The sequence below is a fragment of the Anas platyrhynchos genome, chromosome 5, assembly GCF_047663525.1.
Source record: "Anas platyrhynchos isolate ZD024472 breed Pekin duck chromosome 5, IASCAAS_PekinDuck_T2T, whole genome shotgun sequence".
Taxonomy (NCBI): Eukaryota; Metazoa; Chordata; class Aves; order Anseriformes; family Anatidae; genus Anas; species Anas platyrhynchos.
In genome coordinates, this window is record NC_092591.1 from 60,383,546 (window position 1) to 60,402,178 (window position 18,633).

Here is an 18,633-nt window from a genome sequence, read left to right on the forward strand (position 1 = left end):
CCAAGGGTCCAGAGATATAACTACAAAAGCAATTAGATACCATTAGGCCTGGGTAAGCAGAGGTGCAGCAGAAACTGAACACAGAGACTTTGATCAAAGTAACTAAAGGACGGTAATATTGTGTTCAGAGAATGATCAAAACTATGCACTTAAATATGGTGCATCACACACTAGATAAAAGATGCTATAAGACATAAAACCAGTAATACTATTGGTGGATGCGTTGCACAAGACAACAGTCTATGGAAAATCGTTTTAACTTTAAGAAACTGTTTATATACATATTTTATTTTTTTATTTTTGGATCTATTATGGAAATTTTTGCCATTTTTCTATCAGTTCTGACAACTTCCAACTTTGAGACACTATCTCTCCTGCTTCTTCTGCTTTTATTTTTTCCCCTGTTGTTAACAAAGTATTCTGTCATGCTCTAAATTCACATTCTTCTTCTCCCCCTTCCATTAGTCTGCTTCATCCTCTGGAGGCCAATTTATTTAGTGTCTGCAGGACATGTGCTGCTAGGAAGCTGGGCATAAACTCTAAGATTGATTGCGATGCTCAGGCAGCTCTGACCACCTTTCACTGCATTACAAGTGAGGCTCAGGCAACAGCCAATTCCTGTTGCTGGCCTGCAGGCACGAACAATGGAGGCTCTGTTGGATAGCGCAGATTAGAGCTTGTAGCAGAGAATTGGAGCTGGACAGAGACAGAGGCTTTCAGGGAGGGGGGGATAAAGTTCCTAATATAAGCCAGTCCGTCTTTTGGACAAAAACAATCAGATAAACTAGTCCTCAGTAATGGTATATATTTCGCTGTATTTTTATATTCAAATACTCTAAACAAAACATGTTTACACACTTTCTTTTAGCAAACTATAACCTACTATCTAATCCACTAACACCAAACTTCAAAATAAGGTATTTTTGTTATCCCCCTATGCAGCTTCAGTATAGATTTGATCTACAACTCTAACTGCAAATATTCATGTATTGACAAATAAAAATCTTTGAATTATTCATACAAAAAGTCATCCTCCGTATTTCCATTGAAGGTTCCACAAAGGCCAACAGTATCATCCTTCCACCGTCCATCAGCTTGAAGATAAAGCCTTAGTCCTTCTCTGTCATACAGTATCTGTAATCCAATGTTTGTCTTTACTTGAAGAAATATAGAGGAGAGTTTCCGTATTTCAAATAAATCTAGTGAATAAGAACAGAGATTGTTGAAGGGCAAAGGAAACCTGTCTGTAGTTTCCATTTTGTTTCTTGTCACATCACTTTTTTTTTTTAACGTTATTCTTACATACGGCACATTTTGACCTACTCCAGCCCCATTCTCCCCAAATTGTTCATTTATCCCAAAAGATTATATGGGATTCAGACTTTAAAACAGAAAACAAGAAACTAATGATAATAAAACTCTTTGACAAAGCCAAGATGCTCCAAAGAGTATGCAGACATTGCAGATAATATTCTCATTCACTTTTTAATCAACCTACTCCTAGCAGCAATTTTCTTCCTGGATTAAATCCCTTTTTGGGAATTCTCAAAGAGCCAAGTCTCAAAGGACATAAAATAAACTAGTGATTTGCATATATCACACTCAGTAAAGCTAACATTGATCTTCACAGAACAGTCCCATATTCATATGTAGAATACTTGATATAATCTTCCAGAGGGAGAAATTTAAAAACTCAGTGAAGAAAAAAAAATGTAAAAAGTTCTTGTCTGAACATCTGCAGATTACATGCAAAGGGTAAGAGAGGGCTCCTTCCACTTACATTTACTCGAGTTTTTTACAAAAAAGGGAAGAGAAATTAGTCAAGAATCAGAGAAAATTTCCCCTCCGAAAAGAACTAACCAATCTTATAAATGTGAAGGATGGCATTTGGCCCTGTTAGAAACACAAAATATTCGATCTTAACATAAGAGACACTAGCTCAGTATAGCTATGCACAACAATTAATATCAAAGCACCAAGTACATCAGCAGGTAATCTGTGAAACATTTGGTCAAAGATGAACAATGTTAATATTAACAATATATCACTTAGCTTTAGTATATTAGCAACACTGATGACATCACAACATATACATATGGCATTAAAATACCACTTCAGTGCTTGATAGGCATTATATGCTCATATATTATTCCTTACCATCTGCATAAGGCAGGTTAATTTTGTACTGGTCATAAACCAAAACATCTCCTGAATGAGTCAGAGTAACTTGCCTCTTGGGGTCCTGTTTAAGAATAATGCTGATTGATTGGATACATGATCCATCCTGGTTCTACAAAATAAGGCAATTAAAAACATATTTGATTTGATTAAGTAGGATGCATGTTAATAAGAGTGCATGTAAAGTTATTAGGGAGAAATTAGAAATTATAAGCTTTATGTTGTTTCTTAGCAGAGTGCACTGGTAAAACACAGAGCTTTGCAGCTAAGATACAGAATTTTGTTTGTTTGTTTAATTATTTCAAAAGTATATTTAAGTACAACTCTACTACATTACTAACACTGCTCAAGTGGGATTAGGAGAGAGAAATTTAAACTCTTCCAAAGCTTAGTACAAATACACCCACAATTCATGAGACCCACTGAAACAAGACCCACTGAGGGTGAGTTCCTACTCATAAACAAGGCTGCATTATCCACATGACAGTGCACAGAAGTGTGAATTTCTACTTCTCCTTAATTTAAAATATGTTCTGATATGCACAGATTCTTTAAGGTGTACTTTTTTGTTGTTGTTTTTTAAAGGCAAACAGTAATGGAAGACAGAAGCATCTTATAAATCATTATTTTAAAAGAGCATTTAAGTTAATTATTTCTAGTGAAGAATTGTGGAGTATGTTCATTAGTTCCCTGGATGAATACTGAACTAAAGAAAGGCAGCATCAAAACACAGTATCCAACTGGCCTGACTTGCTTATTTTTATTACCATTGCTTATTCCTACCACCATATTAATTCTCTAAGTCAGTCAAAAACATCGTTTAGGAAAACCATGAGAAGGAATATTGTACTTCAGTCAGCATGAAATATGTTCAAAAAAAGAATCCTAGATCAACCTCATATACCTTACCTACGCTCATCTTCTTCATTCACACTCAAATGTCAGCATTACCAAAACCAGCTAGTCAACTGAAATCCTAAAAGCAAAGTATTGGGACTTATGTCCTAAGGTCTCAAAACAGAAGGAAGCTTGTGTTCTACACAAGAAAGTTTCACAAGAGCTTAAAGATCAAGAATCAAATTCAAGTTAAGCGTTTTCATCAAAACTGAAGTCAACTACGATACTTGTTCTGTGTGAAAATAGATTTATTTCCATTCACAATTTTAGTGCATTTTTTTCGAATTTCTAAGGAATTTTAGTACCTATGATGGCATACAAACAGATTATTTATTTATAAACAAACCTTCAGCTATTTATTTTAACTTCAAGAATAAGTGTACTTTGACCTAAAACTACTGAAATTATTTTTGGAGGTGGATAATTGCCAGGATAAAAGCAAGACATGAAAGCCTAATACAGCCAATTTCTAAACTTTAGCAGAGAGAAACATCCACGCAAACAGACAGAATTGCCTATGAGACAGCCTACGAACATTCCTAAAGCAAGTCCTGAAACTGGCTCGTACCTAAATGAAATCTCAAGCTACTTAGTATTCCTTCACGTTTCATGTTACAGGAGTGATCTTCAAGTAGACACCACACAGGTGGGAAGCAGCACAAGTCTGAGACCTATTGAGTACTGGATGTTTCCAATGTATCACAAGAAGTACACCTGTACTAAATAACATGGCAACTAGCCAGAGAGATGATTAGCACCAGTCCATTCCTATCAGAGTTTCTAGGTCAGGACTTCCACCTTTCAGAATAATTATCTGTACTTGGGCTCTTAGTACCCCTGGGAAAAGAATGCTTATTAATCACAGAAGTCCATCAGAAGTTTTTATTATTATTATTATTAGAATGAATTTAATCACTCGTCAATTTTATGAGAAAAATGTTCTGTCACAGAGAAGTCTGTTAGACTTCTCTGTCAGACAAAGTAGACTGAGAGATGTCTTGATGTCACCTCAGCATGCTGTAATTTACCTTGCTACATCCTGAAAGACATCAGAATCATTGTCCACCCTTACTTTCTCTTTGCTCCAGGCACAAACTAAATTTCTGCTAGTCCTGTTATATTCTTACCTCTTTGTTCTGGATTCAAAGGCATCAGCTTATTTACATTGACTTAGTGGTTTGGGGGTAGACAAAATCTGCCTGTTTCCACAAAGCACAGGGGACAGCACTCAGCTGCTGTTTTGTCTGTTCCAGCTGGCATCACAAGGTCTTGTTCCCATTCAAAAGGTATTCAAGAATAGTGACAAAACAAGGCCCCATCACTTTTGGCATGCTATTAGCTCATTTACTCTAATCTTTATAGTCTAACTTTAACGTCTGATAATGTCTTATTTATCAAAACACATACAGACACATGTGAAATCACTCAAAGAGTGACCTACGTCTTTCTGCTGGAAATTGTTCATTGGTTAGTTTCCAGGCCTGAGCTGCATTCCAGAAACATCCAGCAGAGCTGCAGGAGGCTGTGCTTCTCAGTCTCACTGCCTGCCATGAAGATGCAACTGTTGATCAAATAGTAAGATACCAAGCATCTTCAGTACTAAAAAAGGAACTGAGCAAGTCTTCCTTAAGAACTCCTTGCCTTTGGACAGTCAAGATAGCAACAAAACTATATTGTGATTAGCACCATTGACAGCCCAAACTGAGATGATAAAGGTTTTCATTTCAAAGATTTACACTCCCGCTGACTTGCACTGAGACTTGCATGACATGGGGCAAATCTTGTCCCACTTGAAAACAATCACTACAGCCGCCAGCATCTCTGAACAATACTAGGTGGCTCAAAAATGCTGAATGAGAACAGAGTTCACCTGTCAGTCCTTCCAGTACCAGGGGCACACAATTACACACAGTGGATAACGAAGAATAAAAATCGTTCAAAAATTCCATGTCTCTAAATACTAATGCAATAATGGTCTTTCATCAACAGTTGTAATTATAGAATGAAACTTAAAAATATTGAATTCTAAGAATACAAAGCTATTTCATCAGCTCAGCCAGCTCTCCTAGACTAATGGCAAAGACAACATCTGCACTGTGAAGCCACGCTCTGGCAGATTATCTTCTTGCAGCTCATTTAATTTCTGTGCATATCATTCAGCTGCAGTGACTATAAATTCATAATTTTGCCTACCTTTTAAGAAGCCAAAAATAAAACATACCAGCTCCTACCCACAAACCAGAGCCAAGAGAACAACTCTCCATAGGATATACATTGCTGCACGCTATCGACAAAAGCTTTATTATTCCTTCACACTGAAACTGAAGGAGGAATGCCACCTGACAATTATTCTGTGTTCCAATGAACTGCTCCTTTCACAGCAGTGCCCCTGCCAACTTTCAGCAGGTGTTTCCACAGGAACGGACATTTCTCTCACTAGACACTTTAAAAAAAAAAAAAAAAAAGCCACAACAACAAGAAAAAAAAATACCTTCAGAACACTTTCTCATCATACAGACTACAAAGCCAGTGAGGTTGTCACCTGAAACTCAGATAAAGTTAAGCTGTGCTGATCACTTGACCAATTCTCCTTCCAAAAAGTGCTTAAACAAAATTTCACATCGTTTTCAAATCACTTGTTGCCTGATGACTGTTTATGTCATCAGCTCTAAGGCACTAGATGACTGGGTTCTTTGTGATTCAAAAAACTAAAAATCTCCTCAGCTATTTTCTTTCTGGGCTTTTAATCTTCTTGAATGAGATGGGACTGATAACTTAAAAGAATTTTAAAAGCATACAAATCTCAAACCATCAAGAAATACCAGGTTCTGCATTACAAGTCTTTTAGCTTCCCATTTCAATTCATTCATTTTTATAAATGGGAAAAACACATGGGATGGTGCCTAGGGAACTGTGAAGCAGCTCCTCTGCCAAGTGGCACCAGCTATCTGATAGTTAGACACTCAAACTGCTGCACTGAAGCCCCACACTCCTGCATTACAGTACACACAAAACTGCTCTTACTACCCTCTCAACACTTTCACATTTGATAACTGAGTTAGCAGTATTTAACCCTGGAACAAACCACATAAGCCTCTGATCACCCACCTGGCTGTAACATTCAGAATGCTTCACTCAAAGCTCTGTAAAACTCTTCCTACAGACTGACCAGGATAACTTTGTTAAACGATAGGGGAAATATGAAGCCCAATATGTAGCAAAAGGCAAAAGAAGCTTTTTTTTTTTTTCCACCTGCAAGCCACCTGAACACTTTGACAAAGTCTCTCAGTCAGGACAAAGACCATGCAAGAGTTATTGCGAGATACTTTGTGTCAGGAGTACTGCATAAAGCCAACTAATTTGATTGTCACTTTCCTCAACAGAACGATCACCACAACTAAACCAAAAGAAAAATTTCTGTCTATTTTGGATAGGTGGTAAGTAGTTTTTAACAGAAAAATGAATGAGGCCTACAACAATTCTTGCACATTTGTACAGCAGATATTTGCTTCAGACCTCTGCTGTCCATTGACAGACTTAAACGTCAGGCTAAAGGTAGGGCTGTGGGCAGGGCATCTGCAAGAAGTCAGTTGCTTCATCTTTCATTTGAAAAAGAAATTGCTTAGAGTGTTGTTGCTTTGTTTTTATTTAAGGATCCTGTTTTGCTGATTTTCAACTGTGTAAGCAGAGGACACAACCTCAATATAAAACAAACATTCATAAGCTTCAAGGACATTGCAAAGTTTGGAGAATTTTAAGCTGACAGAACTTAAGCTGCCGATTTTTATTCTTTGTTTCACAGCTCTTCTATTTGTGTTTCCTCCAGACTATGATATACAATGCGGTTGCCTCTGAGCCTTCTTTTCTCCAGGCTAGACAACTCAAGTATCTTCACCCTCTGCTTATCAGACATGTCTTCAGGATACAAACATAACAAGAAGGTTCTAAGCCTTACCTGTCCACAAGGAATATTTTGCAAGGATATGGTAAACTCTCCAGATGTACGGCTTTTTGCTAGAATATATTGGCAGGTAGCTTGGAAAGTGTATTTGCGCCCATCAAAGGTCATGAAATGAATGTCTCCTGAAACTGAACATTCAGCTGGAAAATAGAGCAAATAACGGACTTAAATATGTAGAAAAGATATTACGCATTCTCAAGAAAATATTGCTGTAGAGTTCATACACTCTGATACATACTATAATATTTTTTTTAAATGTGCTTGCATTATAACTATGTACTAGGAAAGTGGTTAGGAACTGTACCACATCTTTGCTTTTGTCAAGTTCTTATGTGACACCAAGCCAAGATATCAAAGCAATCGGTAAGTTGTCAAGTGAAGACTGCAGAGGACACTTAGATGAATGCCAGGAACAATCAGATAGTGTCATCTATCAGAGACGTTACAGCAACCCAGGGGGAGACAAATTACTGAGCTAAATCAAAAGGCAGATATGCTTGCTATTCAGTTCACTTTAATACTTACTCTACTTTGTGGGTAAATGTGTTTATATAGAGATGCAAACAAAAATGTAAATTATATAGTGAAAATACAGTTTTAAAATGTTAATATTAACAGCAATATTTTACCCCAATAAAGATTTATAGATATTTAAAAAGTATCTGAGACTTTTTCTACATACCTGGACATGTAAGATTTGTACAAATCCACTTTCCTCCAATGCAAGTGCTGAAATAAAAACAAAAAGGTTTCTTATTTAGATTTTAATTTGAAACATATATGGCTGTTCCTGAGCTATTTTTCCTGGACTCCTATTTCATGAAGCAAGCACTAGATGTCTAGAGTCTGACAAAATGGCACAGCAGAGCTATCACATTCACTAGAACATCTAGCAGCTGTGGCAAGAGCTTGTCATGAAGATATATTGAGTGAACTCTCACCCACACATCTGACACTTCTTTCTAGCTCCTTGATAACAATTGTAAAATCTTAAGGATTCTTAATACTCAGAAGAATAAAGGCATGCCACTTGAATCATTACTTAAAAAAAAAAAAAAAGACACAAAACTGTTGAAGAAGGGGTTGCAGGTCTGCAAATGCATCTATTTTCTCCAATTACATTGATTCAATAAGAGACATTATCTCTTCCTACAAACCTTTCTTTCTGAAGTATAAAATTAACTTAAAAATTCCCAGAACAGCAACTTCATGTCAAAGATATTAGGCTCTCGTGTCCAAGTAAAACAACAAAAGAGGACAGAAACAGAAGGCAAATAAATTCTCCTGTTAAGGTTTTGAATTCCATATTCCTTTTACTCTGGGGAAGAGTTCAAAATGAAAAGAGTACTAAACATTTCAGTATTCTCTGTAATATCTATGATTTTATCTTCTTCCCCATTAACGGCTCTATAGTTTCTTTAAATTTGTCTTAGTAACAAGATATCTATAGAACAATAGCTTTTGTATGTAGAAACTGTAATGACTTGTCAACTTCATTCAGTTTTAAGTGCCTTAAATGACCTCTCTCTTGTCAATATGAAAGGATGAAGTCCACAGCATTAAAAGAAAAATTACTAACCAGTTATTACATTCCTCATAAACCACAGAGCCTATGGCAAAAAAACTTCCATGGTAGTCACAAGGACAGTCCATAGGCTTGACACACAATTCATTTTCATAAATTAAGCCTACAAGAAATAAAATATCAAGAAAAAAATAAAAATATTTACAAATGGCTGACAGAGAACTAACAAGCATACCAAAGAACACAACAAATGGTCACATCCAGTAATAAAAGTGTAGGGTATTTGGAAGTAATTTTAGTAGAATAAATACACATGTCGATTATATTACATAAATATGACATGGACCAAGTTCCTAAATTGCTTGAGTGAATAATAGCATGAATTATTAGTGTTTAATACTGTTGAATAAAACCTGCTGTTTCATTTGGGTACCCTTTGTTTCTTTTTTGACATCTTTACAATTCTTCGTATGTTTTAAGGCATTGTTTGTCTTTATTATACCGTAGTAGTGTTTTTTTTCTATTATTATATTTGAATGATTCCAGCTAAAAGAGATTACTATCCCATACACGATGGGATGTATGACAATGACAATCATACTTTTAAGTTGTGAGGGTACGTATAAGAGACAGGACTTGAAGATCCATGATATCTCATTTTCTCTAGAATGAACAGATAGGATTACTTACCGAAGGGAAGCCAGTAACAAAAGGAAAAAGACAAAAAAGTTCATAAGCACCTGACCTTGCAGACATTCTTCAGGGAAAACAAAGGAGAAAAAAAAAAAAAAAAAGAAAAACAAGCAGCAACTGTGGGAATCAAGAGGCTGGCTCCCTCTTCTGTAAAACTAACAACAGAGCATAACAAGTTTTTCACTGCACTGCGGAGCTCTACAGCTAGAATACAGATCTCTGCTGAAACCTATTCCTACTTGTTAGATTGAGGAAAAGGCTCTTGTTACTGAGGAAAACATGGTCATTCATCCACACGCTGCTTGCACTGTATTTATAAAGAGTTCCTGTTAATGCCTTCATCTAGCCAGGCTATGTAGATATGTAAACCTGAGGGAAAGTTATCAGAAAGTTAAATGGAATCAAATAATACATATTTGAGAAGCAAAACTGTTACCATCCGGACAATAGCATCCATCAATGCAGGGAAGCTCACTGCCAACACATTGTGATTGTTGATGACATGAAACAGGGCAACAGCTGATGCATTCATTATAAGTCAAGGGTTCAAGACAGGTAATCACTACAAAACAGAAAAAGACAGAGGAAAAAGATAGAGCTCTTGGGCTGCTGCCTATGGTCATAAATAGATTGCACATGTTGATTTTAGATATTTGCTCTTTGGTAACTCAATTGAGTATCCTTTGTCTCTAATGATGAAACAATGAGTTTCATAACACGAACAGAATAGAAGTATATTCATAGTCTGTCCAGTGCAAGTGCATCAAGAAGTAATAATCTTAAACTACATAATGGGAGACGTGGGGAAACTTTCTCACAGCAAAACCATTTAAATTCTGAGATCAGCATAAGAAATCATAGAATTTCCATTAACCAACATTTTTGGAAACACAGAAAATATTCCTGTCACAAATGACAAATCAATTTTGTTTCTGTCTCCAGACTGGTGGACAAAATAGGTTCTCTCCTTCAAAATTACCTTCTCTGACTTATAAAATGAAGACTTTTTCAACTGTAACTCAAATAGATATTTGAACACTCACAATACATTTTATATGTCAGAAATCTATGAAGTCTTGGCTAATATTTGAGAGAGTAGCTCCATGAAAAAATGTGATGGTTAATCATAATCATTCTTAAAGTATTTCTGATGTTTCAGTAAGAAGGTTCTTCAAATCTCCAAGCTTATTCAAATGTGTTCGATATACTCAGTACAGATCACACATAAAAAAAAATCCTAAGCCTTACGTAGCATTGGAGTCCACAGTTATGCTTTTACTGATAACTGTATTAGGTCTTAATAGGAGGAGGGACAAAGTAAAATTATGAAGAGCAGTCTTTTCAAAGTACAACCACTAAGCAGTATTTCCAAATATGAAAGTGTCTGCATACCACACTGCTGAAAGTGCTTTCGCCATCCCTGCAGTGGCTTTCCTGCTTGGGCACATGCTCTGGCATATTCAGTTAATGCTCGACACCAAGTTGCATTATCAACTGCTGACCTTACACAAATAAAAAATTACATATTATTTTCTCCCTACATTCAAAAATGCAGTCATAACCTCATGAATGCTTCTGCACTACATACATCACATTGCTTGTATTTATGTTAATAATATTTTAATGTACTGTGTTGCTTGAATAGCTTAAAAGCCTGAAATGGATATGACATTCTGCGACACTTGAAGACAGCTGATCTATATATTTGAAATCTGATGCTAATTTCCTGAATAAAAACATGAAAACCAGTGATGCATCAATGTAAAGAGATTTTCATAGAGATCTTGATTTTTACAAGAGGAGTAGAATCCAACAGAAGACTCGCAAGAAGAAAGCATAAGATTTCCACATCATGGTACAGGAAATTGAATTATTTTTTTTTCAGACCTGCCTGTTAGACGGTCAAAATTACTTTGACAAGCATTATTCCAGATTGTGAAATGATAGCATATATTCAAATAGTTTCTGTGCATGCAGATAATCCATTTCTTATTTTTGTTATGTATACTGCTTACGGATGCCCAATTCATCTATTCACTACTACTTTCCATTAAGATTAGGAACACTAATGATGTCACACATTCAGCATGAAAACTGGTGTCATATTCAAAGGAATGTAAACTGACAACGTTATTATGAAAACAGCTGAGCCTGGTTTTTGGTCATCCTTACACTAATGAAAGCAAGCAACTCCACAGTAGTCTCTGCCAGTAAAACTAAAACGAGTGAAAATCAAAGCATTCTACATTATTACAGGAATTTTAGATATCAGCTGGCACACAGAAAAAGAATCACATCACTTTCCTTTATCATGAGAATGAATTATACATGTTAAGGAGAATGTTTATTCTAACAGCTTTGGAATTACTCAAAAACATTCACTTACATGCAAAGATCACTGGTGCAGCTTGCCATAAAAGGAAGAGGACTCACATATTCATGACATTGTTCAAATGGAGGATGTAACAGAATATTACACAGAGTGTATGCCCTCTGTAATTAAAGAGATTGCTGTTGTGAACATGCTTTCAAAAAGTAAATCTAAGCAAAAAGTAAATCATGCAAAAACAGAACAGACACCTCTCAGGATATGGCTAGGAATTCATCAACTAGAAGCAGTGGCTTGCAATGTATTACTGTCCATGACAGAGTGATCTTAACACTGAATCCTTTATTCAAGGTTGTGCCAATGATACTAAAATATCCCTTCCTAAAAAAAGGGCAGACAGTGTTGCAGCTAAGCCTAGATGACCTGAAATAGTCTTTATTTTAGTTAATTCACGTAGTAAAAGGCAACAGAGATCTTGCATCAGCTTTAGCTTCAAAGCATTTCATTTCAGGGTTGTAACTTCAAAATATTACTTACAAGTAAAACTACTTTAATATGGCAGACTAATGTAACAAAAATATTTTTTTTAACACTAGTAAATAAAACATGCTCTCATTCTGGTTTTGGGTGCCTACTTCTTCCTATCCTTCCTAAGAGGAAGCAGTGGGAACCAGCTCTATAATGAATTCCTAACTTGATAACTTTTCACTCATTTAACCCCAGATTCAAACACTTCTTTTGGCTGCTATCCAGAAAGCATCTCCAAAAACATCAAAAAAATTCTCCAAAACATCAAAAAATTAAATTATGAACTCATACAGAAAACTACTTGGGGAAGAAAGAGGGAACAAGATAAATTACTGTTACAGCAGCCACCTCAATTCAACTCTCCAAAGGAGAACCGAGAATATTTCCAGTCTCCTTCTTCAAAGTACTAAGTCAAATTCTGGTTCTAATAAGAATCTAATCTAATAAGAATGCTGTAATAATCCTTTTGTGCATATCCAAACCTGTAAAGATTCATGGCTTTGTGTCAGGCAGGGTGGTTCACTGAGAAAAGAGTTATCCCAATTGGGTGTTCCTTGTGGAGGATTTTCCTGCCAACTCTCTACAAACTCTGTTACATCATCTGTCAGTTTTCCTAAACAAGACACACATACAGTCAACACAGTGATTTGGCAAAACAATATTTCTATAGGCTTTACCAGGAAAATATATCAATAATCATAACACATCTCTTAAGCAGAGAAAGCCACACCCTATCTAAAACTAAATGAATCAGGTGCAATTCTGAAGATGATCTGGTCTTTTAAGACAGAAAATCCTTTTGAAGTAAATATAGCAGAAGGTTTTAGAACAGCAGAAAGAAGCAAACTCAAGTTACATGATCTGGAAAAAAAAAAAAGGCTTTAGGAAGTTGGACTATGTGTGTTGTAGTCCTTGAACAAAAGAAAGGAAATAAAATAATAGTCTGTATATGCACAGTTCTATGCTGCTCCTTTATATGGAACTTTTGATAGATAGCCTATAAAGCCCCAAGAATAACGAGGTAGCCCTAGGTCACTGCAAGGGTACAATATAATGAACTATATTAACCAAATAAAAGGTGTGACCTTTTTATACAAGTAGAAATGGCTATGCTAGCTTTAAACAAGTTAAAAAAAAAAAAATATTATCCATCACAGAGATGTGGTGACATTTATTAATATTCAGATTACCCATGAATGCTATCATGCCTTTTCTGTGTTACTACTGCTCCCCAAGACAGTTGGATAAAGGCAGTATGCAGTGCATCTACTTGTGCTCCAGTTACAGCTTTATGCAACTGAGATACCCTCAGAAGGGTGAGAGGGTAGTGAAAAGTCTGATGGCAATGAGCACAACAAGCTATTGATCTCGGTATTAATTTCAGCGTTTGTTATAGTGAGTAAGCTATTCAGTAGAGCTAAGGCTGATCCTAGTGCAGGGCTGATATTTTATAAAATTGAGTGGCATGCTTAAACAAAGGAAACCTGCCATATATTGTACTTTAAGCTTTAAAATAGTACTCTATAGAAACACTCTAATTTTAAAGAGCAAGAACAAAGAGTTAAGCATTCCAAAGCAATCATTTCCAGAAGTTTTTATTGCCTCATTTGACACACATTTTAAGGGGCCTGATTTCATCCTCTGTTTCTTTTTAATTTTATAGAGGTCATCACTCAGAATTTTTTGAAAGCCAAGACTCTTGTAAGTATCTGAGGTTGGCATCCAAGGCACTGGGACTCCAAGAATCACTGGTCACTTCTGAAAGCATTAACATAAATGAAATGCCAGATCAAAAAGGGATTTGGCAGTCTTCACTGAATTATTAATTAAAATTATTCATTTTTTTTCCACTAGTAGCATCATAGGCTTCCACAGGCTACTACATAGAATTGCTTAGAGGGCAATGAACATTTAAAAGCAGAATTTTATCTTTTAGGTACCAGCAATTTGAAGTACAAATACCACTGTAAGTAACAGAGTACCCAGCTATTAGCATGCTTTAAAGATGACCCCCTCAGGAGCCCCATCCATATTGATACCAGCCCTCTTCATCAACGTTATCATCTAACAGAAGTATTTCCATATCATATTTTTCATTTCAAAAATTCCAAGTATTAAATTCAATTAGCATTGCAAGTAAAATCCAAGTAAAATAACATATAGTACACCTGAGGAAAAACAAACAAACAAAACACATGGTATTACACAACAGGGATTAGTTTAAATACTCACCATAACTAGTTTCAAGATCATCATGCAGGACAGCATTATTGTTTCCACACAATCCATGTGTTTTGCCCAGGTACTCTGGTGCCATTTTGATATACACTGCAGATGTACCGTCCCAAGCCAGGGTAAAGGCATATTGGTGCCTGACTAGAAAATACCCAGCTAGTTTCTGGATGTGTAAATTTCCAATAATGTAAGGTAACCGTAGTCTGTGAAACAGGACAGAATCAAAAAGCAAACAACGAACAACTTTTAATGAAGCAATAACACTGTTAAAAATGTTACTTGGCAATTTAATGATTTCTTTATACATCTTAAAACCACTAATGTAAATACTGAGTAATTGAACTAAAAGCGATGAAGTTGCAAGTAAGAGCCAAAAAAATCAAAAGGTGAATGTCAATAGTTGTATTTCTTGATAATGCATGCTGCTTATTTAGATATTGACTTCCATCTACTCTGTAGATGAGGAGTGCTTATTACAGCTGTAGTCTGGAAAGTTTTTAAGCTACCAACAAATAAGTCACCTTGTTTATATCTCTGTTGTCAAAACTGTATATATTAATTCTATCATTACAGCCTCGGAAACACAAGTATGATTACCCAAATCCTTTATAGGTCACTTCACTGCTCATCTTTATTTGTTCATCTCCAGAAAAGAATAAACTAATGGACCGCTTGCAAGAATAAGGAGAAGAATGACATTCAGGATCATTATTCACCTGTCAAATAAAATTATTAGTGTCAAAGTTAATATGTAATTAAATTATTCATAAGCCACCTGCTACACAACTAATACTCACAATCCCACCCTCAGCATGTGGACAAATAACCCTACTCTTCCCAAAAACATGAGTAAAATTTTCCATCCTTTTGGAGCAGTCTTTTCACAGCAGCAGCAGGTTTAGAAAGTACACGACAGTTTTCTACCAGCTATTTATATTTTGTGAAAAATTAATTGGTAGCATATATTACTTTAGAATTGGATATAGGTTACATTCCAGACCGCCAGACTATCATCTCAAATTATTCTTAATGTCCTAAAATTATTGCATTATTTGCATGTTCAATAACTGTAAAAGGGGATGTAGAAGTGTAGTCCCTTACCTGTATAGAAAAACTCTGTTCATCTAATTCAGTATGTCTCACAAGTGCATATGTAGATTTCCCAGAAAAATAGTAATACAGTCCATCAAAAGTTTCAAAATGATATTGACCCCATGTTCTGCATATATGATCTCTTTCAGCACCTGTGTTATAAACTAACAAAAGGAGAGTCACTTGACAAGTACTGCTGGTTTTTAGATTTAATCTGTAGTTGCGATGTAGCTATACCGTGATGTATCATCACAGAGAAGAGAAGGTAGGAAAAGTAGTGGAGGAAGAAGTAACATTTAGGAAAAGGGTAGTCATTCTCGTAGCTGTTGGAACCTGCATGCAATCCCAGAGGCCCGCTCTTTTCTTTCTACACACCTGTCTGACATCTTGGTCCACTTGCATTAAATCGACTGCAGTTGCAGAGTTCTCTGTAGACACACTCACCTCCATTAAAACATGTAAATGAACCTGAGTGGAAAGCCAAGGCACATTAAAAATAAATGATAATCTTCATTCTTAAGACACAGTTCAGCTACTGATTTTAACTCCCAGAATGCCAGCTGTTAGCTTAGAATTTAAATGCTGTGCTAGCCTTGCTATGATACCTTTTAGTTAGTTTGACATACTTTTAGTCCATTTATTTAGTTAATAAATAAAATCAATAGATATCACAAAACAAAACAGCATGGTGCTTATAGCCCTACATAAAAGAATGCTGCAAACGTTGCATGGGTAAACTCTACTGGAATAAGAGCATGCTACCCTAGAAACATAGATGTCCACATCTCATCTTTCAACTGTCTGCCCTCCCTCCAGTTTGCAGCTTTTATGTACACTAACCACAAACACTCTCCATAAATGCACATGCCTGTACTTGTTTCTAATTTTATTAGACACAAACTTTTAAGAAAATAGAAGAAAAAACTTATATTACAGAGAAACTGCTGTACAGAGAGTAAGCTTTGAGTTGCAATGGCAGGTGTGAGTGGAGAGAGAGACAGATAACTGTTTTATTGCAGCGAAGGTGGTACAAGGGGGCAAGGTATACATTTTTTTTTCTTTACCCAGGAAGATTGCCACAAGTCAGCCAAGTCAAGTTTTCACAGTGCAAGGACAGGTGCACACAAGCAGAAACAAGCTTCTTGCTACCAAGTGCAGATGTGGTGATGAAATGATTGAATTGAATTGAACTGAAATGATGAATACTATAGTCCTTCTTAATTTGTAAAATAAATATACTAATATTTAAGGACAAGAACTAAGCACACAAGTTAAAAAATACTTCAGGAAAAAAAAATGAAGTTTCATCCTTTTTATTTTATATGGCATTAGAAAGACAGTATTCTTAAAAATAATCTCAGATGTGAATTGTGTAAACGATGTCCTGAAAAACAGAATTTACAGAAAAGGACCTTCCACTTCAGTAAAACACTGACTTAAGGAATGTTTAATCAACAAAGGTGTAGAAAGAAAGCCTAACATTACCTTCAGGGTTTTGAGAAAGCTATAATAAATAGAGTTTAAAGCTTTGTTGATTCAGGCAAACTCATCCAAGCTCCACTTCTGACAAACACTACAAAATTTAAACAGAATTAGGAGAAAAGCCTGCTAGAATAAAGAACACTGTTTTATGATTGCATGGGTCACCACACCTTTAAGTTTTATTCTCAGTTTTGTCTTTCACAAAATATACAAACATCAAAAGTAGATTCTAAGCTGCTATATAGAACGATTGACATGTTATTCCATAAACTGATTGTAAGGTAACAAATACTTTCAATCAAGGCAAGAGCTGAACACTGACATCCTACTGCTATCGAATGGATGCTGAATTCCCCACCTCAGCAAGAACAATATAAATCAAAGTGGCTTTTCCTCCCTACTTCTTCTGTCCCTTTGTAGAAATCTCATTTTCTTGATGGATTAACAATATCATTTTCCTATCAACATATTTTATAGCAAATATTTAGTTTGTCTTGCCAGCATTAGAGAACTTGAGTAGAGACACCATTACAGTAGCCAGTGAGTAGGTGTAAATAAATCTGAAAGCAAGATGCATATGAATAGTACCCTGTGAGAGCAACCAAACCTCTAACAACAATCAGAACTGTAATTTATTTTTAATGAAAACAGGAAAAAAAATGTTATGAACAATCTTGCTTTTCATTTTAAGCCCCTAATTTAGCTTGCACAAGACTTTCAAATGCATCTTTAAAAACTCCCATGATTTGTGTATGGATCTACCACACACAAATCACTTTGAGATGTACACACCATGTAATTGCGCACCCAACATCTAATTCACACCTTAACTTGTCAGTATTTATGAACTCAAAGCTACTAAAACATTTTGCGAGGCTACCTCAAATTTCATTATCAGCTATTTTACAGAAGTATTACAAGTGCAGAAATTTCTTGGGGAAAAAGGTCATGTTTAAAGTTTCTTCTGCTTTGTGAGATCCTGGAAACTTAGAAGAAAGACTGTGTGCTCACAGATGGTTGTAATGCTAAAACGAGGAAGACTGCAAGAAACTTACTTCATTAAGTAAAAAGAAAATAATATAACTTTCATGCCCATCTACTTCAGGCTAAAAGTTTCTACATATTATCATCTTCAGTTTCAACCTTACAGAATTCTTTCTTACTAAGTCTGCCACAATTTGCCAGTACAGGATTTTATTTTCGGTATTTCCTACAACCATTTTTATTTGCAAAAACATAAATCCAATAACTTTCATATGAAGACTTTTTAGATATCCAAATGATTAATTTTGATTCCTTTGTTTTCAACAATCCTGCTGCAACCTCCTCCCCACCTGGCCAGTGTGAGCTCAGTTAAAAAAAAAAAATAATGCAAGCACCGTGTATAAAAGTCCCTGCTTATTCTGACTGAGCCATCTCATTTACATACTCACAGTGACCAATCTTGTCACTAATGCAAGAGCCTTACTCCTCTTGTCAAGAAAGGCAGACATTGATCTCTTTCATCTAGAGTGTTGTGAGACCTGTGTAATCAGAGCTCAGGTCTCTGTTCTTTGCTTCTCTAAGATTATGCCCTAGTGCCTGTTCAGCTACAATAATCTGCCATTAGACTGCAAGTCATGTTCCTCTTAGCTGTAGACGAAGTTAGCCCCCTTTTGATGTTTCAGGTTGAATGATTCCCCTTTAAGCACGGCTCAGGTAACCTGCTTCAAG

At 35.8% G+C, this 18,633-nt stretch overlaps 1 protein-coding gene across 1 annotated transcript in view; it reads right to left on the reverse strand.

Annotated features, from left to right (window-relative positions):
- OTOG (otogelin) overlaps positions 1 to 18,633 on the reverse strand; it is a 107,950-nt gene that overhangs the window by 79,538 nt on the left and 9,779 nt on the right. The window contains exons 5-17 of the mRNA XM_027459061.3: positions 15,814 to 15,906; positions 15,448 to 15,602; positions 14,944 to 15,062; positions 14,344 to 14,549; positions 12,594 to 12,724; positions 11,641 to 11,747; positions 10,647 to 10,756; positions 9,691 to 9,816; positions 8,616 to 8,724; positions 7,719 to 7,765; positions 7,031 to 7,176; positions 2,158 to 2,290; positions 1,022 to 1,199 (exon numbers count right to left, since the gene is read on the reverse strand). Of these exons, the coding sequence (XP_027314862.3) occupies positions 1,022 to 1,199; positions 2,158 to 2,290; positions 7,031 to 7,176; positions 7,719 to 7,765; positions 8,616 to 8,724; positions 9,691 to 9,816; positions 10,647 to 10,756; positions 11,641 to 11,747; positions 12,594 to 12,724; positions 14,344 to 14,549; positions 14,944 to 15,062; positions 15,448 to 15,602; positions 15,814 to 15,906 (1,660 nt within the window). The remainder of the gene's footprint in view (positions 1 to 1,021; positions 1,200 to 2,157; positions 2,291 to 7,030; positions 7,177 to 7,718; positions 7,766 to 8,615; positions 8,725 to 9,690; positions 9,817 to 10,646; positions 10,757 to 11,640; positions 11,748 to 12,593; positions 12,725 to 14,343; positions 14,550 to 14,943; positions 15,063 to 15,447; positions 15,603 to 15,813; positions 15,907 to 18,633) is intronic.